This window comes from Lipomyces doorenjongii, assembly GCF_038497915.1.
Source record: "Lipomyces doorenjongii strain NRRL Y-27504 unplaced genomic scaffold V1508scaffold_6, whole genome shotgun sequence".
Classification (NCBI taxonomy): domain Eukaryota; kingdom Fungi; phylum Ascomycota; class Lipomycetes; order Lipomycetales; family Lipomycetaceae; genus Lipomyces; species Lipomyces doorenjongii.
The window spans coordinates 144,588-158,684 of record NW_027118073.1 but is presented as its reverse complement, the minus strand read 5'-3'; the positions used below and the strand labels follow the sequence as shown (position 1 = coordinate 158,684).

The 14,097-nt window shown below is 47.2% G+C and overlaps 4 protein-coding genes across 4 annotated transcripts; 2 read left to right on the top strand and 2 right to left on the bottom strand.

Annotated features, from left to right (window-relative positions):
* Nucleotides 1-1,688: 1,688 nt before the first annotated feature.
* On the top strand, nucleotides 1,689-2,057 carry V1508DRAFT_395324 (uncharacterized protein; the record flags this gene model as incomplete). The annotated part of the gene is made up of 1 exon (XM_066938046.1): nucleotides 1,689-2,057. One exon carries the CDS (start codon nucleotides 1,689-1,691, stop codon nucleotides 2,055-2,057), a length of 369 nt encoding a protein of 122 aa, XP_066798008.1.
* Nucleotides 2,058-3,192: 1,135 nt separating this feature from the next.
* On the bottom strand, nucleotides 3,193-7,246 carry V1508DRAFT_410848 (uncharacterized protein). The gene is made up of 4 exons (XM_066939377.1): nucleotides 6,819-7,246; nucleotides 5,393-6,770; nucleotides 4,944-5,344; nucleotides 3,193-4,893 (listed from the first exon to the last, which is right to left on the bottom strand). The coding sequence occupies exons 1-4, from the start codon at nucleotides 6,921-6,923 to the stop codon at nucleotides 3,325-3,327; spliced, it is 3,453 nt and encodes a 1,150-aa protein (XP_066798007.1). The 5' UTR covers nucleotides 6,924-7,246; the 3' UTR covers nucleotides 3,193-3,324.
* Nucleotides 7,247-7,617: 371 nt separating this feature from the next.
* V1508DRAFT_430501 (uncharacterized protein) lies at nucleotides 7,618-8,244 on the top strand (the record flags this gene model as incomplete). Its single annotated transcript, XM_066941912.1, has 1 exon — nucleotides 7,618-8,244. One exon carries the CDS (start codon nucleotides 7,618-7,620, stop codon nucleotides 8,242-8,244), a length of 627 nt encoding a protein of 208 aa, XP_066798006.1.
* Nucleotides 8,245-8,425: 181 nt separating this feature from the next.
* On the bottom strand, nucleotides 8,426-11,009 carry V1508DRAFT_242515 (uncharacterized protein). Its single transcript, XM_066936363.1, has 3 exons — nucleotides 10,542-11,009; nucleotides 10,203-10,445; nucleotides 8,426-10,149 (listed from the first exon to the last, which is right to left on the bottom strand). Exons 1-3 carry the CDS (start codon nucleotides 10,665-10,667, stop codon nucleotides 8,608-8,610), a joined length of 1,911 nt encoding a protein of 636 aa, XP_066798005.1. The 5' UTR covers nucleotides 10,668-11,009; the 3' UTR covers nucleotides 8,426-8,607.
* Between the last annotated feature and the right edge of the window lie 3,088 nt (nucleotides 11,010-14,097).

The following is a 14,097-nucleotide window of genomic DNA, read 5'->3' as shown; positions in this document are numbered from 1 at the left end:
CTGCGTCAGCAAGACTCATCTTTGCATAGTTAGTTACTCGGCGCCACTTACAGAGCAACTAGCTCAGGTAATCTTGGTGAGTTGCCACACGCGCGCACACAACTCGTCGCCAGCAGCCGGTCGCCACCGCGTGCATCTTGGCCCGGCCCCCTCATATCGGTTGTCACAGGTCCGGTGAGCCGGCCCAACAGTAGTAAGCAGCATGACCCAAGAAGCAATTTAGGGCACAATATTGTATTCCTTATAGACAGCCCTTCTCTGCACACTAGTTGGTGTACACGACACTCGCTCGATTCGATTTGGTTTTATGTTCAATACTAAGGCGGATGTACAGCCAGTTCTCAGTTCTGCCTATACGTGAAATGTCTAGTTTATAAACCCTAGTGTCGGGACTTCCTCTGTGACGGCCACTACCTAACTACTGCTATCTGGTACATACAGCTACTAAGCGTCCCCAACCCCTTCCAACTCTCTTTCTATCACGCCGGTTGTCTCCGGCGATCGGCTCCACTTCCAGCGATCAATCTTCCTGTCTTGACCAAATCGCGACGACCAGCAGCCGACGATTCCTTGCACCAAAATGAGCCAAGACACGTCATACCCCTCTCTATCTGCTATAAATTTTTATTTTCGGTCGTCAAAGTTGGTCGATGCCTTTGATAACATTTGCACAGATAACTCTGGGACCGTCACCTTATATAACATTGTTCTTGCGAGCGGCATTTAAATCATTAACTTTGACTGGTAATTCTTCTCAACAACGGCAAAGAATCCAATTACCTTACTGAAAACGGATCTGCACGCCGAAACCCTAAACCTGATTTGTTCCGAGGAATGCAATATTCAAGCCAAACTTGACTATTGATTTTTCTCAAGGGTTAGGGTACATGTGTTGATTATGAAGGTTTTACTATTATGAATCCCCGAAAAATACCGAGCTTGTGTGATTATTTCATGGCCCGGCTCTCGCACTCTTCCTGAACACGAAACGCGTCTTTTGACTCCTTCCTCACGGTCAGGTTGTCGGTTTTCCCTCACCTCATACATACCCTAGCTGTACCTTTTGAACCTATGTCGGACATCGACGAAGGCGTCAACGACGCTAGCGTGTTGATGGCTGTGGACATTGTTTCAACCATCGTGCACTCAACTTGCAACGCCGGGACCACCGACAGCAAGGGCTGAGGCGTTTAACGGCAGAAGAACCATTTCGATCTTACCTGGGTATTGATCCACTACTTACAGGAGCATGATCGACCAGGCCGTGCTAGGCTCACAGCACAGCCTAGACTCTGGGAGCAAGTAATTTCTAAGGAGCTTGCTTTAACAGTTCCGGGCGAGTTTGCAGAATATAAAAAAAGCCGCCGCTGTTGAAATCTCGTACAGGAATGCGTCTAAAAATCGACTAGCAAGTTTATTAAAAGAAAACACCAATAGACCAAAAGAGGGTTCGGAACAGGGGCTGGTAATTCGAACCGGAGGACTTAGAGCCTTCCCACGCCAACTATATGGGTCAAGTGTTTCGGTCTATGCTCTCCTTGTATGTAACATTGTCTGATTACCAACAATTTGTGCCAGGGAATACGCAATGGAAGGAACAGAACATAGTGTGCCGACTCAAGCACAGCCTCTATGGCCCTCGATGCGGGAATAACGTCATTCGCCGTTTCTTACCAGAATCGTCGTCCATGAAAGTCAGGGAGTACGGAAGTTATAACAAAGATTCAGGGACAGACAAATTATTCATTGGATTATTTGTCGACAATATCGTACTCCTTGGTAAGGATCGAAAAGCACTTGGCGCACTAAAGGACTTCATGTACCCCGCTGTAGCTGCACAAGGCACAGCCATGGTAAAACTTGCGGATTTTAAGAAGGTAGAGGCACATGTTAAGAAGATCGAGGCTGAGACTGCGTTAAAAGATAAAGAGCTTCAATGGCAAAGACGGAGATGGAACTGGCACAGAAGACGGCTGACGTTCAATGCCTGGAGTTGGCACTTTTGGCAGCACAAAGTGAAGCAGATAAATTTTGGTTTGTTTCAGAGACGAGATTAACTGACTTTGCGAAGGACGACACGCAGGAGGCAACTAACACGCAATATGCTATGCTAGAGTCGACAGGCAATGCGCACACCTCGGTGGGAGCAGTCACAAGAGTGGCCATTGAATATAAGTCTGAGACAATGGTTCGGGACACAGCGCTACATATATAACAAACGTGTACGCAGCTACTACAGGTCCATGACGTCCTTCAAGGACGACATGATTATGCCCATTATTCCCTGCTCTCTCTTATCCGTTATCTACCTGCGGCATGATATTTAGTTGGCACAGAACACATATAAACAAATCCTCTGGCAGGTGTTGGAAAACCGGCCTTTTTCTTTCCTCAGAGTTCTCAGTTGTCGACAAAGGTGAATCTGCTGATGAATCAAAGACCGAGTAGTCATAGACAGTCCACTTGTTGCCATAGCCTCTAGCTTTTGGTTTGCTTGGGGCCAGATTTACTTGTTGCTACGTTTTGATTTGGTTTAGTGTTAATATCTGACTCAATCCTATGAAATGTCTATCCCATGCGCCTGTAGGAGATCTTCTTTTAGTCTGTTCCGCCTTTCCTTTCCTTCTCTGAGCTCTCTTGCTCGCTCGTGATGGCCTGTGATCGCCAGATCTTCATCTCTCACTTCCAGCTGAGCCTCTTATTTGTGTATCTTTGACGTTCATGGGATGCGAGGGTAATAGTTGGCAGGGTAAAGGATAATCAGACTGGTTTCAGCTCTGAAATCCGTGATATTTGGCTACCCCTATCCCTTCTTACAACGCCGCGTCATTACCGCCGCAAATCCTAATTTACCGTCGTGCAACCCTATTCTTGAAACTGCAGGGTCAATCGAGTAAACCGCAAATATGCAGCAAAACACGATCTGGGCTTAGGAATCACCGGAATCGGTCGGATCGCCGCTGGGAAACTGCGGACGCCACGCTAAACTTGATGACGTTGGTACCGCCACCTCCTCTCGTATCAATTGTATGATATGTCTCTGATTCTGATGGTCGTCCTGACTCCTAATTACGTTTAATATATTTCGAACCCCTTACAATGTAGACGCATTCGATTTGCATGTCACGTCACATATTGGAGTTACGCGTTTTGTTGATATTTTGATTCCAAATTACGTTTCAAAGTGTATTTCCACCTTCAATCTCTTTACTATTTCGGCTTAACTGTCGCAACTTTTCTCTTCAAATTAGTTTCTGTTATCAAAAATTGATTTAGAAAAGCCGTAAATGTGAAAACTCTATTTACAAGGTGTAAAAATATCTTCTAAAACGCGTCGCCGAGTTTCAATCGCGGCGCAACATTCATAGACAACAACTCCTGGAACAACAATTTCGCTGCGTAAGGAATCGTGAGTTTATACACGTTCTTCGCAGATTGGCACGTCGTGCACCACCCATTATACCCCATCAACCCGCACTGTCCGCACACATCCACATTGAAAGCGTCAGACGAGATCATCAGCCGTTCGAGCAGTAACTGAGACGCTCCATATGCAATCAGACAGTCCCGTTCCATCTCGCCGAGCCGCAGACCACCGTCTCGAGATCGACCTTCAGTCGGTTGGCGGGTTAATACTGCTCGCGGTCCCCGCGCACGTGCGTGCATCTTGTCGAGAACCATGTGTTTCAACTTTTGGTAGTAAATCGGTCCAAAGAAGATATACGCCTGCAGACACTCTCCAGTGACTCCTGAAGTCAGCATGTCCTTGCCCGAATAACTGTAACCTTTATCCACCAGAATCTTCGCCATATCCATTAATTTACTTCCGCCGAATGCGGTGCCATATTGAAGTGATCCATCCAGCACCCCAGCTTTCCCAGAAATCAGTTCAATCATCTTGCCGACAGTCATTCGGGACGGGAATCCATGTGGGTTCATGATAATGTCCGGACAAACGCCGGAATCCGAAAATGGCATGTCTTCTTGTGGGACAATCACCCCGCACACACCTTTCTGACCGTGTCGCGACGAGAACTTATCGCCGAGCTCGGGACGGCGAGTTTGCCTTAGCAACACCTTGATAAGTGGTTGCTCCGATTCCGATGATGTGAGTAGTACCTTGTCAATGTAGCTCGGCTCCGGCGACTTGTAAACCACTGGACTATCTTTGTAATCATCCGCCGACGGAGTCGGACCTCCTTGCGCGCCCAGAAGATTGTCCCCAGTGTTGTTCGGAACCTGTTTGTTCACATACACCATGCCCGACAACACTTGCTCGCCCACCCCAGGCAATCCGTCCTGCTCCAAGATCGCGTGCTTGAAAATCGGGTTGCCGTCCTGGTCCCGCTTAACTCCATCAAGTCGATCATGAGTCTGATTTGAATATCGCTTCAATGTCGTCGTATTCTTCCTCAACACCTGGCATCGTCCAAATCCGCGGTCGATTGACGCCTTGTTGAGAACTAAAGCATCCTCGATATCGTAACCAGAGTAACTCATCACAGCCACGGTCGCGTTCTGACCAGCAGGTAACTTATCGTACTGAATAAGCTCAATCGTGCGCGTCTTCACCATTGGTTGTTGCGGGTATACCATCAGATAAAGCAACGTGTCGATTCGTTGCAATTGATTGTATGCAATCGCGCCAATCGCTTGTTTACCCATAGCGCACTGGTAAGTGTTTCGTGGCGACTGGTTGTGGTGCGGATATGGAATCAATCCTGCAACCGCCCCGAGAATGGTGAACGGTTCGATCTCAAGATGCGTGCTAGTGCTGTCGATCTGGTGCTCGTAAATCGCAATGTTGCAGTCGTTCTCCTCGTTCACGTCAAGGTACTCAACAAGTCCTTTTCGCAGGAAGTCGTCAAACTGCATCCGACCTTCTTTCAACGCCTACCCTAATTAGCCCACTTCTTCAATCAGCAATAATCCATTACATATACCTGAATATGCTTCGCCGTAACCAAAGACTTTTGCTTATCAACAATAATTAAAGGCCGACAAATCCGTCCTCCGTCAGTCGCAATGTGCACAGCCTTGTGATGATGATTAATATAAAAGCTGATAAACGCCGACACCCTGCCCTTGCGTCTCAAGTTTCGAAACCGAGTGACAAATTTGACCGGAGTCCGTGTAATTCCTAGCACAGTACCGTTCAGGAAAATACCGTAGGATCCGGGCGCATGAAGCTCGTGGCCGCTGATAACGGAAATATGTTCCGCTCCGAGAACGTAGATTAGCTTTTTGATCGGCTCCTCTTCATCATCGGTGGTGATGTGTGTCATGAGCGCCAAGTTCTTGACAAGACCGCATGCCTCCCCTTCAGGCGTATCAGACGGGCACACTACCTCGTTAGTATCTCTTATACAACAAATTTCCACAAAAAACCTACACATTCCAAACTGCGATGGTTGCAAGGACCGAGGTCCGCTGACCTTTCTCGTCTTTTCAAACTGACTCGATATTCTCGTCATCATGCCCAGCGCGCTAATATAGCTCAACCGACTCAACACATGCGTGACACCGGCACGTTCCATCTTAAATCGCTTCAATGACCAATTTCCTGTCGATATCGCGCGATTCATGCCCATTGTAATATTGTTGCTATGAATAGTGATATTCAGCAAGGCGTCAAACTCGTTTGTCCGATTCGGTTTCTTGAGCACTTTGTCGATACTCGTCTTGAAATCATTATTAAATTTCTTGAACAAATCTTCAAATAAAAGCGATAACAACTGGCCAGCGAGTTCCAGGCGCTTGTTACCCACGTAATCTCTGTCGTCTACTAATTGAGGATTGACCATTGTCATCAGGACTCGTCGCGTCATGATCGCCATGTAAATCGCCTTTTCTCTGAAATCGAGGTTATGAACCGAAATGTGCGCAATGACTGTCGTAGCCAGAGCTTCTAAACCTTCTTGTAGTGCCGACAATCTTGGACTCATGGGACGTCTGCTTGTCTTCATTTTTGTGCCAAGGTATTCCAGTGCCTGTTGCTGGGTAAACACGTTCAGTTTCGCACACTCCTCGAGATTGATCGCGAAGACTTCTTGGTACCGAGAATCTGCACCAGCCACGAGCTGCAAGATCTCGAAGTCCGATTGAATACCACACGCCTTCAACACCAACACGATAGGAATATCTTCTGTGATAGAATTGTGCTTGAGATAGATTTTGCCGTGCTTCGTGAGAATATAAGTCTTGGATTTCCGTTCGTGCGTAGAACTGGTCACAGAAGCCTGAAAAATACCTTTCTTCTCGTCCGCTTCAACGATAATACGATTCTTACTCAACTGCTCCTGCACTAGAATAACCTTCTCCGTGCCATTCACAATAAAGTACCCGCCGGGGTCAAGCGGACACTCCATCAACTTCGCCATTTCAGTCTCAGATTTGCCGGCCAACACACATCGCTCACTCCGCAACATAATCGGCATCCGGCCGATCTCAAGGCCCTTGTGAATCACAATCTTCTTTCCCCGCGTGTACTCCACGTCCACGAAAATCGGCGCGGCGTATGTCAAGTCTCGCAAGCGACACTCATGAGGTGTAATCTCAGTGTTCAAGCTATTCTGGTCTTTTCGCTGCGGCATGCCGACGCGGATATCCAGGTACTTTAGGTAAAACTCCGGATCAACATCGCTAACCACGCGTTCGTTCGCGCGCACGATTTTCTTGAGGTCGACATTCACGAAGTAATTAAACGAATCGAGATGTTGCTTCACGAGCCCTTTGATTTTCAAAAAGGCTGGCAATAATAGCCATTTATCCTGTTCCTAATTAGCCAAATATTTTTGTAATATCCACTGCAACAGTACCTCAGCAGTGTTGACCGCATCAGTGAGTTTCTTGCCATGGTACACAGGCTGCAATAACTCATTAAACGACACATCGGGCCGTGCGCTGCCTTTCTCAATCGTCATCTTGGCTTGCTCCTATCCCGCTAATCTCGTACTGTGCATGAACTGAGTCAGAAATTTGCTGCTGATGTGTCGTTCAGGTTTAGGTAGATAATTAGAAATTTATTTGAGGAAAGTAGCGAAGCTGGGGGACAGTGCACAGGGTGGGCTCCCAACCGCGAAACTTTATTCAAACTCTCAACTGGAACCAACCGCCGTCTTTGACCGATTCCAACTCGTCAAACGGAATATTAATTCATGACAACATTTAGTAATTGGTTACTTTATACTATCGATATCTCGACAATGCTATGACTGGGTTGGACCACAGGGCTTAAAAGTTCCACTGATAACAGATTACCGACATCTCTCGCAACCACTGCGATGATGTCCAGTCTAATTTCGAACACATCTCTCAAACCGGCCTGCTTCACAACACCAAATCGCAGCGATTACCGATCCCAGCAAGCTTCTTTGAATTTCTGAAGATATCTGTATTCTATCGTGCCAGAGGACGCTGGACAGGAGCGATAGGCTGTTATTGATCGTGATTGTGAGCGGTGCTATCGTACTGAGCGATTGGTAACGACAGAAGGACACAGCAGGAAATGATAAATCGAGCCTTAATAGAGGCAATGCTTTAGAAGACTATACAGATAATTCCACACTCATTCACAAGCTCAGCGAATCGAAACAGCCACATCGTGAAGGTCCAAAGATGACAGTATCCAGTGCCACGAAAAGAAGCCGCGCATATTTACTACATAGCAAAATGAAATCAATTCATCAACCAAAACTGCAACCCGGGCCTACTCAAATCTATCCTCAAAAATGCCAGCAAGTTGGTAATAAATCGGGACTATCATATCTATATGACATTTGGATGCCGTTCATGTTCAGTTTTCCTGTACGGCCACAGCCGTCTGCGTCAGAGATTATGGACAAAACTGCGGACAAAAGTAGTATTCAAAAAGACTTTGTTCACGTGAAAAATGGCATTACCAATGTTAGAGATGGAAAGGATCCCGCAGCTGTGGCTTGGTCTCCGTTTGACGAGACTGACATTGAAATTGTGCCATTCCCGCAGAGAAGGCAGCGAATGCGTGTTCGATATCCCAACGCCAAAGTCGATAGCGGCTCGCTTCGGGTGAAGTTGCTTAAACATAAGTATATTAAAAGGAAACAGCTGGCTTTAAAGTCTCACAAGATTAGATTAATTCGGGACCGATTAACAGCACAGGTGCGCGCCTTGGGTGACGCAGTCGGGCGAAATCATACGGGGAGTATGGGTAGCACAGAGGAAGACAATAACGAGGGAGGGAATGTCATTAATCTGGTTTACTGACAATGATATGGTCCGGTATTGTCCAGGAACATAGAAACCAGGAACATAGAAAGACGGTGCAACGAAAATTATGTTCGCGTACTGTGATATATTTCGCAGATTATATCTATATGTCAACTCTGGAGCTGGATATTCCTTAGGGCTGCTAGAGAGGAATGCCTCTACAGGCATTGTGGTTTACGTTTCTAATACGGCTATAATAATATTAACGGCAATAATTTATTGTCTTGCAACAAATGGCACGACATCAAAGCTACAAACAATATGATATAAATAACATGCTCAAGTAGCTGTAAAGTCCACGCGCTGCAGTTTATATAATTCACAAATTGAATACCATGAACCGTATCAATCGCAAACCGCTCAGCGGCGTCGTCTCCGACCGCCTCGAGGTACATGATTGCCATCCGTGGACTTCGGTCCCATATCTCCTCCATAATTTGTCGGCATGCGCTTGCTGATCGCCTTACTCGAAACACCCGCACCAATCTCGATATCTGGTTCTTCCACCAGTAGCCCAGGTTCCAACGGACGTCCGCCAGTACCGCCAAACTCGGCAGTAGTAACCCACCGCTTATCAGCTTCCGTTAACCGATCAATGGGGATCGTCGACACGCCGCTCGCGTAGTCGCAGCAATCGCGAGGGCCGAAGCCAACGCCCCATCTGCAGCGCAGGGTAACATCATCTTCAGAGTAGGTCTCCATTGTAGTCTTGATCAACTCCGCATCAGACCGATAATACACCTTCAAAAATGCGCACCGTTTATCTTTATTCATTATAACACCTTGTACCCGCGCCGCCTGCTCAAAAATAGAAATCAACCGCTCTTCTGACATCGAATTGGGGACACCGCCAACGAAAAGAGTGCGACTGAGGACTTTGATACACCCTGGCGGCATGGTAGGATCGAACGTGACATTCTTTGGTCGAATTTCCACATCCTGATAGCGCCGTGGCGGAGTGCTTGATCTACGGCCGCGGGGACTCCGGGCATGGTACGATGGAGATCGGGAACTGCGACGACGCGAACGAGGCGATCTGCTCCTTCTTGACGAGCTGTAAGGGGGAGAGCGAATGGAGGCGCCACGGCCTCGGTCGTCGTGATCCGCTGACGGCCAAGTAGGCAAGACACCTTGCGACGTAGGCATCGGGAGGCCACCGCTAGGCGGTGTGGCTGTTGCAGCTTGAAGCAGCGCGCTGACCTGATTGAGCGGGACTCCTTGACTTATAAGCAACTGCATTAACATCAACTGCTGTTGCATGTCCATCTGCGGTACAGTAGCCTGTTGCGCAGGTGGTATTGGGAATGAGAAACCAGGGATTTGGTTCTGCGTTGGCTGGAGAGCTGGCTGCTGACCTCCTGAAGTAAGGAATGGCAGAAGGGCAGACATGTCTGGTACCGGCGCAGTGGATGTGGTGAGAGGTGTTGGTGTCGTCGTCGGAAGAGATACCGACTGAGATGGCGGTTGTTGAAGAGCAGCAGCTAGTGCACTGAACTGAGCTTGCTGAGGTACTGATGACTTTTGCTCTCTGGAGGACACGCCATTAGTCGCACCTGGCAGCAAAGCGGACAGAATGGATGACGGGTCAGAGTAATTTGGTTTCGGAGGGGACGTCTGCTGGGCAGCGGGTGGTGCAGGCGCAGACGTAGACGTAGACTCACTCTTAGCCATGCTCGCGAGAGCTTCAAGAATCGAAGATGTCGATGGCGCTGGAGCGGCCGCCAGCCCTGCAGAGGCGGTGTTTACCTCCTTGCGCACATCAGAGAGCAGATACGATGGAGGCGGGTATGGGGGTGTAGTCGTTCCTTCTGGCTTTGCAAAATGAGACCGAACAGTTACCAGTAGTTCAGGAGAGAAAGTTGCTGCTCGCTCCCAGATGTCTACGACCTTCAAAATCTTGTCCTGCCGTAAAGCAGTCAGCAGGATGTCATGCCCATAATCAAATTTACACCTACCTTCTGGTCTGCAGGAGCAGATACAATATCAGCCATCAAGCTGTCTATAATATCAGAAACATGGTATACACCGGCTGCAGGGGTTCCTTCCGGAGCAGAAGGAGAAGGAACCTGTCCTAATTTTCGGGCCTCGTCTTGATATGCCCGGACTATAGCATCGACAACGTACAACGCGCCAAGCTTATGAGTCGAAGGGGCACGTTTAAAATGAGTATATAGCTTCTGTACAAGAACAGATTCCGACTATTCAAATACGTGGATTTCGTTAGCTACATGCTCCGCATATCGCGCACAAACGCGTCCATGTCTAAGTTAACTGGCTAGACTAAGTATATTTACCTCGAAGTTCTGCATAGCTATTTCAGAGAGTCTCCGAATCTTCGAACCGGATACGCCAGGAGGCCGAAGTTCCAGCATGCTTTGCAGCAAACCCTCGAATTCGGTCACGGCTGGTGATGAAGACATAATTACTGTTTATCCGCGGTCCGTTGAACCTTGTAGCAGAGCACAAACTACACGTTCTTTGGAATATAATGTATTCTTCCCCAACCAAAATGCTATATAGCAACTCAGCGACTACAGTCTTCTACTGCTAGCTGGATGGACGTCAAGAAATAATCAGGTTGAAGCACCAGAGCGCAGGCGGCCAACTCAAATTACAGCTCTACCCTGGACTGGATAGATATGGTGGCGAATATATACAGCTCTACTGATGACGCGCAGTCGCACGCAGTACTGCGAAATTGGAACTGTTACGAATTAGATGTGAACGATTCAAGATGAATAACAGAACATATTCGACTAGATAGATTAAACACAGAAATCTCTATATATCGATCCAGCGAACGCATGCATCTGGATTATAATACGGCCGTTGAAATGCTTACAATCCAATCCAGGCACCAATTGTTACCAATGCGTTCGTAGCAGATTACCTAACGAGTCGGGGGTTTGAAAAAAAAAAGCAATCGAAACATTTACCTACAGTACTACAGTACTACTAATAAATATAATACGATCTGATTCGTTTGTTTCTAGAAGAGGGAAGCTAAAGAGCAAGCTACACCTTCCCTGAACTAGAATGTAAAGACAGCCGAGCTCAACTGCGTCTGCTCGAGTCCGATTAAGTCTGCACTTAGACCTATATATTCTAGAATGACAAGAAATTTGCCGCTCTCGATGTATTTACTGTTGTCGAGATGGATCGAGATGATGGGAAATGCGGATGGTACGTGTCAAGAATAGTAAAAAGATTTTCCAATGGAGTGGCGGATTTTGTAGGCTGCTGATCCCCTCCAATTCGTGCGTGGTCACACGCCTTGAAAATATGGTCTATGTGTGAATGTGCTTGTCGCAACCGGTTCGTCCGGGTAATTTTATGGCTGTCTCTGGGCAGTAGAGAGTCGGACATGTTGCTTTGGCAACAATAGCAATTTAACTACTACAGCTGGTTGTGATGATGTAGACAGGTGGGAGCTATGCGTTCGGATTATGTAGGTTATACTTGATAGAGACTGCTCATAATATAAAATCAACCAGGAGGATTGACGTATTTGGCGGATAGGATATCCGTGGCTGATAATTGAAGTCAGGAATCGCTCAAAGTTGTGGGAAGATGGTTTAATATCTGTGGTAGATAAAATCGCTGCAATGTGAGTATATAGTCAAAAGGTAGCCTGAAAGAGAAGGTTACAATATTATATGAAATAGAAACATATATTTGGCGGAAGACGTTCTAAATATTTCTGGCGTCGCAATTTGTGCATGCTGTCCGTCAACATCAGCATAAGGAGGCACACTTCCTTCCATTTTGTCCTCTCTGAGGGCTTCTATCAATCCATACAGCGAGAATCCGAAGCCTTGTCAAGGCTCCTGGGCTCTCAAGAGGCCAACGCTCTTTTGTGTTGGGCATTTCACGCAGCATAAGCTTCACCCGCAAGTAACTTCAGATGAGACAGTCAAACCTCGCTATAACGATACTCGACCCCCGATATGGCGATAAAATCCGGTGCCGTAAAAAATTTGGTTGACAAATCAATTCGTTATAACGATTGCCTTCCTAAACAAGTTAGTCCCCCCCCCTAAGCCTATGCGAGGTAGATAGTAAACGTTACATCGTACTAATGGGGTTCTACTGTACCAGCTTTCGAGGCAGATAGGATATCTATGACGATCAGGTTCAGAATGTGTGCCAGACAATGGATATATCTATCTAAGCTTCGAAAAGCGAGAGAAAAGCCAAATTATCTCCGGAGACTTTCATATAGCACAGAAATCATCTTTTCATCTTGAAGCTCTGGATTTGTGATGCAGATTCTGAGGGAAGGATGTCGTTCTCCAGAAAGTAACATTCTGAGATCTATCGAGCCGGTCTCCTGGGCAGCTTCATCAATTCCGTCATTGAGCAAGGAACAATTAGGCCTGTAGGGGGCAAGTACTCATTCGAGCCTCCATCTTTTGATCTACTAAGTTACAAGCCGTTGGGGATCAGCATAGAATATGATCCTTGGATAGCTGATCACAGTATATTTAGAATATTAACTAGGAGATCCGATGGAGATTCAGGCATTCTTATATCCTTCCAATTTCGCTTCGCGAACCTCTACATCCGATGAAAACCTTTAAACGGAGGTCCAACAAAGGGCAAGACATTTCTTATTACAAATAACACAATGGCCGTGCATCCGAGTGTAAGTATATCGCACGAGACCGAGACCAATGTGCCGTAGCTGGGTTCCTCAGGAGGACACCGACATGATCGCGGCGGATGGCCGAACATAAATACAAGAATGTAGTGATGACTTCAATACTCAAAGAATCAAGACTCAAGAGCCCGCAGAATACCGAACAACCTATCCGATGAAAGCGATTCCGGTGGTACGTGGACGGGGCCGCGCCGATGACAGACCGAGATATTATTGTTCAGCAAAGTGCTCATTGAATCAATGCCAATTTTATCCTGCTCTACCGGCTTCACGAAGATATCAGAATAGATCATCTCGATTACTTTGCTAAATTTTAAGAATTTGGCCGATATCCGCCGGATATCTGACGGTTGCGAATGCGGATGCGGATACATATCTCCCAACCTTGAGTTGGCGGATAGCGGATACCGACATGGAACATTATGGCGGACATCCGTATCCGCAACGCCTTGTTTAAATAAAATACTGTGTCCTGGCTGGTCAAGCACAAGGATCGTAGAGCATCGTAGAGCCTCGTCGAGCCTCGTCGAGCCTACAATAAATGATCATTTCTGAATGCGATACTTTATATTTGTCTTTAGAGCATGATAACCTCGTATCGGATAGCATATCACAATGGTACGTCTATAACTCGCAAGATATGTGACGGACGTGAGAGACTCACAAGTTAAGCAATTGATAAATGGGCAACGGCTCCACGGTCAGAGTTACGGGAGCGGGCCTTAGACTCGCTGAATGATGTACGGATAAATTACAGCAAGAATCCCTGACAAGCCAGGATAATAACAAATGGCAGGGCGTGTCCAGTGACCTCAATTTACGGTACGTGCTCGGCATAGTCGGTCGCGGTAGCACGACGTCCAACAGTACCGTGGGAATGCTCATTGAGGACGCACGCACTTCAGGTGGCAGACGATATACAGTGTAGCTGGAGAGTACGGCTCGGGGCCGGACGCGGACGAGCAGGCAGGCCGAAACGCGTGACGTGGGGAGGTCGGGGCCCACGGATGAGGTGCTGCTTGCGCTCCGGCGGAACCGTTCCTGTCGCGCTGAGTAGACATTTTATTGGAATCAAGCTCAGCACAGACATGGGGTACTGGCAGCCTGGGTAAGAATATTTTCTGTGAGTCTCCCTCAACAGTGCACACAGTACATTCGAATCGGAAAAATGTCGCACGGGACCGAGCTTG